The 10,859-nt window shown below is 48.9% G+C and overlaps 1 protein-coding gene across 1 annotated transcript in view; it reads right to left on the bottom strand.

The window, feature by feature from the left end:
• selenbp1 (selenium binding protein 1) overlaps positions 1-10,859 on the bottom strand; it is a 40,410-nt gene that overhangs the window by 6,164 nt on the left and 23,387 nt on the right. Inside the window, exons 5-8 of the mRNA XM_041181666.1 lie at positions 9,944-10,064; positions 6,395-6,577; positions 4,179-4,360; positions 2,285-2,363 (exon numbers count right to left, since the gene is read on the bottom strand). Coding sequence (XP_041037600.1) covers positions 2,285-2,363; positions 4,179-4,360; positions 6,395-6,577; positions 9,944-10,064 — 565 coding nt within the window. The remainder of the gene's footprint in view (positions 1-2,284; positions 2,364-4,178; positions 4,361-6,394; positions 6,578-9,943; positions 10,065-10,859) is intronic.

The raw sequence follows: 10,859 nt of genomic DNA, 5'->3' as shown, positions 1-10,859 counted from the left end.
AATAGTAGATAATAAGGAAATGGCGGGTGAAATGAACAAATATTTTGCTTCTGTCTTCACGACAGAGGGTGCGAAAAACATTCCAGTTATAGCCGTAAATCAAGAGGTGGAAGGGAGAGGGGAACTTGATAAAATTACAATCACTAGGGAAGTCTTACTGAGCAAACTGATGGAGCTGTGGGCTGACACGTCTCCGGGTCCTGATGGGCTTCATCCTAGGGTCTTTAAAGAGGTGGCTAATGAGATAGTAGACGTGTTGATGTTAATTTTCCAAAAATCGCTAGATTCTGGAAAGGTTCCATCAGTCTGGAAAGTAGCAAATATAACCCCTCTACTCAAGAAGGGAGGGAGGCAGAAAACTATAGGCCAGTTAGCCTGATGTCTATCATGGGGAAGGTGTTAGAATCGATTATTAAGGAGGTTATAGCTGGGCACTTAGAGAAACTCAAGGTAATCAGGAAGAGTCAACATAGTTTTGTGAAAGGATAATCATGCTTAACCAATTTATTGGAGTTTTTTGAAGGAGTAACTTGTGATGAAGGGAACCTATAGATGTATTGTCCTTGGATTTCCAGAAGGCATTTGATAAGGTGCCACATCAAAGGTTATTACGGAAAACAAAACCTCATGGTGTAGGGGGTAACATATTAGCCTGGATAGAAGATTGGCTGGCTGGCAGAAAACAGAGAGTATGCATAAATGGGTCTCTTTCTGATTGGCAGGATGTAATGAGTGGAGTCCAGCAGGTCAACCTTTTACAATTTACATCAATGACTTAGATGAAGGGAGTGAAGACATGGTAGCGAAATTTTCAGATGACACAAAGATAAGTAGGAAAGTATGTTGTGAAAAGGACATGAGATTGCAGACAGGTGTAGATAGGTTGAGTGAGTGGGCAAAGATCTGGTAGAGGGAGTACAATGTGGGAAAATGTGAAATTGTTCACTTTGGCAGGAAGAGTAAAAAAGCAGAGTATTACTTAAATGGAGAACCTACTGCAGAATTCTAAGGTGCAGAGGGATCTGGATGTTCTACTGCATGAGTCACAAAAAGTTAGTGCACAGGTACAGCAAGTAATTGAGAAGGTTAATGGAATGCTATCCTTTATTACAAGAGGGATTGAACATAAAAGTAAGGATGTTGTGCTTCAGTTATACAGGGGCATTGGTGAGACCACACCTCGAATACTCTGTGCAGTTCTGGTCTCCTTATTTAACAAAGGATGTAAATGCATTGGAGGCGGTTCAGAGGAGGTTTACTAGATTGATACCTGGAATGACTGGGTTGTCTTATGAGGAAAGGTTGGACAGACTGGGCTTGTTTCCACTGGAGTTTAGAAGAGTGAAGGGTGATTTGATTGAAGTTTACAAGATCCTGAACGGTCTTGACAAGGTGGACATGGAAAGGATGTTTCCTCTTGTGGGTGAGTCCAGAACTAGGGGGGCACTGTTTTAAAATTAGGGGTCGCCCTTTTAGGACAGAGATGAGGGGAAATTTTTTTCTCTCAGGGGGTTGTGCGACTTTGGAACTCTCGGCCTCAGTAGGTGGTCATTGAATATTTTTAAGACAGAGTCAGATAGATTCTTGTTAGGCAAGGGGATGAAAGGTTATCGGGGTTAGATGGGAACGTGGTGGTAGTAATACAAACAGATCAGCCATGATCTTATCGAATGGCGGAACAGGCTCGAGGGGCCGAATGGGTTACTGCCCCTATTTTGTATATTCGTTTGAATGTACTCCAATGGTCCCATGGTTGCTTTTTCCTCACACCACCATTTTACTCCCAGGTATTGTTCCAACCGAATTCAAGATTCCAACTCCACGGCCTCTGGGTTAACGCAGAAGATGGGAGAGCCTGCATTCCCGTAGCGCCCTCGGGGTTCCCTAAGGTGCCGGCGAGGTGCTGCTGAAGTGTCATGTGTCCCCCACAAAGCAAAGGTGGCAGCCGATTTGCGGCCAGGAAGACCCGCAAAATATGCAGCTGTGTTACTTGGCCCAGCTACACCAGCTCTCCTCTGAAGGGAGGGTCATAAGACGAGGGCAGGCAGTGAGGGGGACAGAGGTTGGTGGTGGGGGTGGAGGGAGGGTGGTGGTTGCAGTTGGACTCAGTTTAACGTCTCGTCCGCGGACAACCGCCTGGACTGCCGGTCCATGCGGCCTAACCAAGTAAGGCGTTCAAGAGCCCGATATTGGCATTGGTTCAAGCCAGGCCTGAGCATCACCCAGTCCACACAGACCCTCGGCGGGGGAATGAAGCAAATCGCAGCTCCTCTTTAATATTTACCTGGCATCTCGGGCAGAATCCAGCCTTCCACTTTCTTATTCGGGACAGAAATGACTTTCTCTGTCGCCCAGTCTCCTTTCTGTGGGAGGAATTAGAACGAGGCAGATGACACAGACGGGAAAAGTCTCACAGGAGCTTATGCTCCAGTAAAAGGGGAATTCCCCATGCCCCTGGCCGGCACCCTCCCACATAAACCCAGCGCAACTGGATTAAAATGAAAGCAAAACACCATGGGCGCTGGAAATCTGAAATAACCCTTCCCAGAAGAACCATAGAACACTACAGCACAGAAAACAGACCATTTGGCCCTTCCAGTCTGTGCCGAATTATTATTCCGCCAGTCCCATTGACCTGCTCCCAGTCCATAACCCTCCAGACCTCTCCCATCCATGTATCTATCCAATAAAACTTAAGAGTGAGCCCGCATTTACCAAGTCAGATCGCAGCTCATTCCACACTCTCACCACTCCCTGAGTGAAGAAGTTCCCCCTAAACCTTTCTCCTTTCATCCTAAAGCCGTGTCCTCTCGTGTTTATCTCTCCTAATCTAAGTGGAAAGAGCCCACTCGTATTTGCTCTGTCTATACCCCTCATAATTTTGTAAACTTCTATCAAATCTCCCCTCATTCATCTCCGCTCCAAGGAATAAAGTCCTAACCTGTTTAATCTTTCCCTGTAACTCGACTCCTTAAGACCCAGCAACATCCTAGTAAATCTTCTCTGCACTCCCTCAATCTTATTGATATCCTTGAGCCATATTGGACTCGAAACGTGAACTCCGTTTCCCTGAGCCCAGATGTTGCCAGACCAGCTGAGGTTTTCCGCACTTTCTGTTTTCATTCCAGTGCCAGTGGGGTTTGTCAGTGTTTCACCAAGCGTCTGGGCTGTACCGGAAGGATGTAAGGTGAACTTTGGCACCGACGACCTAGCCTCGAACCGCCTTATAATTTCGCCATGGTTCCAAACGCCTCTCAAAACTCTCAGAGTCACAGAGTGGTTAAAGAACGGGAGGAGGCCATTCAGCCCATTGTGTCAGTGCTGGCCCTCGTCCCACCTCCCCATCTTCCCCCCCTCCCCCCCTTACTCCTGCACGTCCTTCCTTTTCAGATAGTGACCCAATTCCCTCTGGAACGCCTCGATTGACCCTGCCTTTCACCCCCCCCCCCCCCCCACACGCTCTCAGGCAGCGCATTCCGGATCCTAACCACATGACTGCGCGAGAGGAAGGCTCTTCTTGTGCCTCCATTTGCCAAACGCCTTTGAGTTTGCGGCCCCCTCATTCTCCATCGTTCCGCCAGCGGGAACAGTTTCTCCCTCCCTACTCTCTCCGGGCCCCTTTGAACACCTCGATCAAACCTCCCCCCCGACCTTCTATTCTCCAAGGAAACCAGCCCCAACCTCTTCAATCTAGCCGCGGAACTGAGGTTCCTCGTCCCTGGAACCGTTTGTGGGAATCTTTACCGCGGGAGTCCGGGCCTTGAAAGCTCAGACATGATACAAACTCCCTGCACAGCCTCCGACGCCTTGTATACTCCCGACGTAGTCCGGGAACATTAAAGTGTGGGATCGTATGCATGGAGCTCAGGTTGTTAGCTGCCCTCCCCGGTTCAAACGGGCACTTAGAGAAACTCAAGGTAATCGGGAAGAGTCAACATAGTTTTGTGAAAGGAAAATCATGTTTAACCAATTTATTGGAGTTTTTTGAAGGAGTAACTTGTGCCATGGATGAAGGGGAACCTATAGATGTGGTGTCCTTGGATTTCCAGAAGGCATTTGATAAGGTGCCACGTCAAAGGTTATTACAGAATAATTACTCAAAAGAGGCACACAGCCCGTCCCTGCCCACCTGCTCCTCCTTCCCCCTCAGCAGGAAACCCGCCGCCTATCGGACATACCTCCGTCTTGTAGAAGCGGAAGACAGAGCTGCTCAGGGCGCAGCCAACCATCCCCTCAGCGGCACTGGGGTCGTGGAGGAAGCGGACCTCCAGCGGGATGGAGCCATCCTGTCCGAGGTCGATCGTCTGCACTCGCGTGTGCTTGGTCCAGTCCCAGACGTGGAGGCTGTGCCCGTAGTGTCCTTGTATATAGAATAAATTCCAGCAAAATTGTGAAAACCTTCATAGGTTACTAATATACATCAGGGGCATCTAAGCGGAGGATGAACTTCAATGTTGCTATGGATTCATTTCAGTCAGAGGAATCGGGACGCCACATAACCCTTGGGACTATGCTCTGCGCTGCTTAGAAGGAACATTTACCTGAGGGGTCTTGGTAGGGTGAATGCTGAGAGGATGCTTCCCCTCATGAGGGAATCTAGAACGTGGAGGGGGGGGGGGGTCACAGTTTCAAAATAAGGGGTCTCCCATTTAAGGAGGAGATGAGGAGGGATTTCTCCCCTCCGGGGATGGTCAGTCGATGGAGATTTCTTCCCCCAGAGAGCAACGGAGGCCGGGTCATTGATGTTCAAGTTGGACAGGTTTTTGACAGACAAGGGAGTCAAGGGTTACGGGGACAGGAAAGCGGAATCGAGGCCGCAGTCCAATCAGCCATGATCTTATTGAACGGGGGAGCAGACTCGAGGGGCCGAATGGCCTACTCCTGCTCCTGTTTCTTACGATTTTTAATGACTGAGAGGGTGATCTCGTTGAAATGCATAAAATTCCTCGAGGATTTGACAGGGTAGATGCTGAGAGGCAGTTTCCCTAGGTTTTGGAGAGTCTAGAACACAGGATCACAGCCTCAGGATAAGAGCTCGGCCATTTTGGGCTGAGACGAGGAGGAATTTCTTCACTCGGGAGGGTTGTGAGTCTTTGGAATTCTCTAACCCCAAAGAGCTGCATTCACTCAGTCGTTGAGTAGATTCAAGATGGAGATGGATAGATCTTCAGACACTAAGGGGATCGAGGGATAGGGCGGGAAAGGGGGGTTGAGGCAGAAGGTTAGTCATGATCTTATTGACCGGTGGAATGGGTTCAAGGGGCCGATTGGCCTCCTGTTCCTATTTTTTATGTACTTGGAAAATAAGTCAAAATGGGGGAAGAAGAGCAACGAGATCCAGGGGCACAGATTCATAAATCAGAAATGCAGGTTAATAAGGCCAATAGAATAAGCTAACCATACACCGGGGCTAACCTCTCGAGCAACAGAATTGAGAAACAGAGAGGTTATGTTAAACCCGTGTGAAATGTTGGCCGGACCACACCTTGAGTTCAGGCATCAGAGAAGACGCATAAAAAAAGATTTACGGAGGTGATACAAGAATGGAGAGGTTATAACTATCAGGAAAGGCCGAACAGGTCAGGGCTCATTTCTCTAGAAAGGAGGAGGCTGAGGGGGTGACCTGATCGAAGTCTTTAAAATTCTGGAAGGGTTTCGATAGGGTCGACGTAGAGAAGATGTTTCTACTTGTGGGGGGTACAGACCAGAACTAGGGGGTCATCAATATAAGACAGTTACTGATAAATCCAATGGGGAATTCAGGAGAAACGCCTTGACCCAGAGAGTGGGGAGAAAACAAAAACAGAATTACCTGGAAAAACTCAGCAGGTCTGGAAGCATCGGTGGAGAAGAAAAGAGTTGACGTTTCGAGTCCTCATGACCCTTCGACAGAACTTGAGTGGTGGGGAGAATGTGGGACTCGTTCCCACGGGGAGTGGGGAGAATGTGGGACTCGCTCCCAGGAGGATGTGGGACTCGCTCCCGCGGGGAGTGGGGAGAATGTGGGACTCGCTCCCAGAAGGAGTGGGGAGAATGTGGGACTCGCTCCCAGGAGGAGTGGGGAGAATGTGGGACTCGCTCCCACGGGGAGTGGGGAGAATGTGGGACTCGCTCCCACAGGGAGCGGGGAGAATGTGGGACTCGCTCCCGCGGGGAGCGGGGAGAATGTGGGACTTGCTACCAGAGGGAGTGGTCGAGGTAAAGCACGGAGATAGATTGAGGCGGGGAAGCTGGATAAGCACAGGAATAGAAGGGTATGTTGATGGGATGAGATGAAGAGGGGGGTGGGAGAAGGTTCATGTGCAGCATGGAGCAAAGGGGCTGAATGGCCTATTTTCATGCTGGAAACAGGACAGGAGGTGAGAGAAGCGGGTGCCAGTTATTGTTTATTCACCGGCTTTGACGTCCTCTATCTTAAATCCATTAGCCAAGGCTTTAGGCGTGCCCCATTCCGTGCTGATCATGACGTTGTGCCGGGGCTGATACCAGAAATCGTAACCAAAGGGAGCTGCGTGTCCATCCTGCTCCCAGTTCCCCTTCACTTCGAACGTCTCGCCGTCCAGCAGAACAAAGCCGCCTGTAAAACAAGGCATGCGTGAAGGTTTGAACACAGGCCGAAGAAGGTGCAAACAGTGCCGGGAGCAAGTTAAACCCGGCTCCCATCGACTGTATTTCCCGGGACCACACAGTGGCTGTGGAGGAATAAAATACGTGTATAATTGTGAATGAAATAAAATACAGGTATAATTGTGAATGAAACAAACTACATGTATAATTGGGAAAGGGAATTAAAATACATGTATAATGAAATTATTGTCACATGTCCCCAAACAGTCACGCAGCCAGCACATAAATTAGCAAATCAAAGGGCCAGTGCTACTACCTTCCCAGACTAAGGGGCTCCGGATGTCAGATATGGTTGCAAATTCCAAGAGAGAAAAAACTATTGTGTGTGCATTGCCCAAGATATGTAGCCGTTAACACTATCTATTTGCTAAACCATTGACATTGTCCTGTCTAATCGTTAAATCATTAACACTGATTGCTATCCTTTGAAGCCATTTGAAACTATTGTAATTGCCCAAGTTTCTGTCACGAACCTTTTACTATATCTATGTGTGTAAAGAGGTGTTAGTCAGAGACTGGTTCCCTCCGTTGTATGTGACTAGGCTCTCCGTGATATCACAATTTTAATAAAGACTTCCTAGACAAGCCTCCAGGGTCTGAGTGTTCACTGAGTGAAATAGAATCTCACCCTCACCCTATAAGAGTTGGCATAAGAAATGGAAACAGGTCAACTCTAACACAGCATTCTTCTGGGATGGGTCCTTCACGAGTGAGTGCCAGTTGCCTGTTTGACTACAAAAAGCATCACAATTTAACCCGATCGTTGAGGGAGGGAGGGGGTGAAATTGGTGTTCTCCAGCAGTGCAAAACAGGTTCCCATTGAGGTAAATCATAGAATAATACAGATCAGAAGAAGACCATTCAGCCCATAAACAGAGGGTTAGAATAAAGCACGGATGTTAGGCTACACCCTTTTATAAATCTCTGCTTAGGCCTCAGCAGGAGTACCGTGTCCAATTCCGGGCCCTGCACTTTAGGAAGGAGGTCGAGGCCCTTGGAGAGGCTGTGGGAGGGAGATTTACCCAGAATGGGACCAGGGATGAGGGTCTTCAGTTCATGTGGAGAGGCTGGAGAAGCTGGGAATGTTCTCCTTAGAGCAGAGAAGGTTAAGGGGGAGATTGAATTGAGGCGTTCAAAATCGTGAAGGGGTTTTCGACAGAGTAAATAAGGAGAAACTGTTTCCACTGGCAGGGGGTGTTGGTAACCAGAGGGGACACAGATTGAAGGCGTTGGGGGGAAATTAAGAATGCTGAAAGAGAATTTACTGAAAAACCCCTAAAATCTCCAGGCAGACATGGCTGCTAAACATATTAAGAGTTGAAGATTACCAGATGAACATTGCACAGCCTTGAGAGTCAGACGGGAGACAAAAGTATGACATAAATTAGATTAAGTGTACTCCCCTCTCACACAGGGAAGAAGCAGATGGTTTTAGCTTAGATATGGGAAGATGAACAATGGACAAAGAGGGAGCTTTAATGAAACACAAACAGTCCTGAGTTGTAAGAACCAAGGTCTTAGCGTACATGTTTTAATTCTGATTGGATAATATAATTATGTATACATCCTTTAGAATAATTGGCTAGCAAAATCATATGTTTATGTACGCAATAGGATAGAGTTAGTATGGAACCGGTGTGTTGGTTACCAATTGGATGTATTCAAATGTACCAAATGTGTTATGATAAGAAAAAGTACAAAAGTAGTGAAATGTAATCAGTCTGGGAGCTGGGTCTTCATTCTTAGGAATGATTGCGGCTCACTTGCTTATGCTTGATTTAAATCGGTTAAAAGGAAGCCTGAGTCTCTGTGGTCGTTGCAGGATCAGAGAGTGTAACATCTCCTCTTCAAAGAGAATCAGGAAAAGAACCAGAGGGAGAGATGAGAATATGTTTTTTTGATACAGCGAGTTGCTGTGATCTGGAAGGCGCTGCCTGAAAGGGCGGTGGAAGCAGATTCAATAGGAACTTTCAAAAGGGGGAATCGGGTAAATACTCGAAGGGGAAACATTTGCAGGGCTTTGTGGGGAAAGACCGGGGGGTGTGAGGGCTAATTGGATAGCTCTTTCAAAGAGCTGGCACAGACACGATGGGCAGAATGGTCTCTCTGTGCTGTATCATTCTATAATCTCATTGAAACTCTTAGAGGGGTTTGACAGGGCGTTTGCCAGAGGCTGTTTCCCCCTGGCTGCATAGTTTAGAACTACGAGTCACTCTCTCCTTCTGTGGTTCAGTTTCGAATTTTGACTGATAACGCTTCTGCGAATCATCTTGGGATGTTTTACTCTGTTAAAGTGCTATATAAATGCAAGTTGTTGTTGGCACATGATATCCAGGCACGTGCTTACAGGGGTCTCGTTGGAGTGGGCTACACTGGCTAAATTTTCACTTCTCTCAGGGGTTCAGGACCATTGCCATAGTATAAAAATTGCACATGCTAGGCTTGTATCCCCTCATTAATAGAAGATGAAGGGGGTGATCTAATCGAAGGATTTAAAATGATTAACGGATTCGATCGGGTCGATAGAGAGAAATTATTTCCTCTGGTGGTCGGGCGGGTGGAGAGAGTCCAGAACAAGGGTGGGCAGAACCTTAAAATGGGAGCCAGGCCGTTCAGGGGTGATGTCAGGAAGCACTTCACACACACACACACACACACACACACACACACACAGGGGAGTGGGAATCGGGAACTCTCTCCCCCTGAAAAGCTGTGGAGGCTGGGGGGTGAGAGGGATAGAGTTCAATTGGATTTGTTAAAGCTGAGGTGGGTAGATTTTTGTTGGGTAAGGAGATTAAGGGTCATGAAACCAAGGTGAGTAGATGGAGTTAAGATTGTTATCAGTCCATGATCTAATTCAATAGTGGGACAGGCTCAAGAGGGGCTGAATGGCCTCCCCCAGTTCCTGCTTAACAGGCTCAAGAGGGGCTGAATGGCCTCCTCCTGTTCTTGTGTAACAGGCTCAAGAGGGGCTGAATGGCCTCCTCCTGTTCCTGTGTATCAGGCTCAAGAGGGGTTGAATGGCCTCCCCCAGTTCCTGCTTAACAGGCTCAAGAGGGGCTGAATGGCCACTTCCCCCATCCCTAAAGTCCTGCCTTAACTAATGCATGGACGGGTTCTGTTCCCATCTCTGCGATGCCGCAGCCCCCTCCCAGCAACACGCTGAGCCCATGGTAGGTGCGGTAGATGCGGTAGAACCCCCTCCCCACACTTACATGACATCCACGACTGGAGGTGGGGGGGGGGGTGGGGGGGTGGGGGGGTGGGGGGGCGGTTTGGTGAGGGGAGGGGACAAGAGGGACTGGATTCACCTTACCTTTGCCGTTCCCGGAGGGATCCCCAATTGTACTGATCATCACCTCCCCGTTGGCCAGGCAGTGTGTGGTGTGAGGATTGGCCAGGTTACACTTCCACAACATGTCAATTGGCTCCACGACCTGCAAAGGGGTGAGATGTTAACTTGGTGGGCTGATTATTTATTTCCACAGTGCTAACCAGGCCTCAGCAACATCATGGTGAAGTACAATGAGGGTGACGCGGGCAAACACACCAACGGCGATAGAGCAGTGAGGTTCTGTGTTGTACCTGTCAACGATTGGCTAATTTTATAAAGTGAAAGCTGCCTTCTCCCCTCCAACTCAATCCCTCTCCCTGGCACCTGTCCCAGTCTGAACCTGACCGTCTGCATAGTCCTGGCACAGCAACGCCACCTCCTCAGATCATCTCCTGCTCTGAGCCTCATCCGCACCTTCACTACTTCCAGACTCAACAATTGCAATGCCCTCCTCTGCACGGCCCTCAACATCCCACCCTCCGTAAACTTCAACTCATCCCCATGCCTCCACTGCCCCCGTGTCCTAACTCACACCGAGTCCCGTTCACCCATCACCCCGCACCCCCCAACCCCCCCACAACCACCTCCCCCCCCCCACCCCACTGTGCTCGCTGACCTACACTGGCCCCCAGTCCGGTAAACAGCTCCATTTCAGAGTTCTCATCGTTGTTTCCCAATCCCTCCATAGCCTCATCCCCCTCCCTATCTCTGTAACCTCCTCCAGCCCCTACACCCCTCCCTATCTCTGTAACCTCCTCCAGCCCCTAAACCCCTCCCTATCTCTGTAACCTCCTCCAGCCCCTACACCCACTCCCTATCTCTGTAACCTCCTCCAGCCCCTACAACCCTCCCTATCTCTGTAACCTCCTCCAGCCCCTACACCCCTCCCTGTCTCTGT

This window comes from Carcharodon carcharias (assembly GCF_017639515.1).
Source record: "Carcharodon carcharias isolate sCarCar2 chromosome 36 unlocalized genomic scaffold, sCarCar2.pri SUPER_36_unloc_1, whole genome shotgun sequence".
Classification (NCBI taxonomy): Eukaryota; Metazoa; Chordata; class Chondrichthyes; order Lamniformes; family Lamnidae; genus Carcharodon; species Carcharodon carcharias.
The sequence above is the reverse complement of the archived record's forward strand: the minus strand, read 5'-3'. Positions and strand labels throughout refer to the sequence as shown.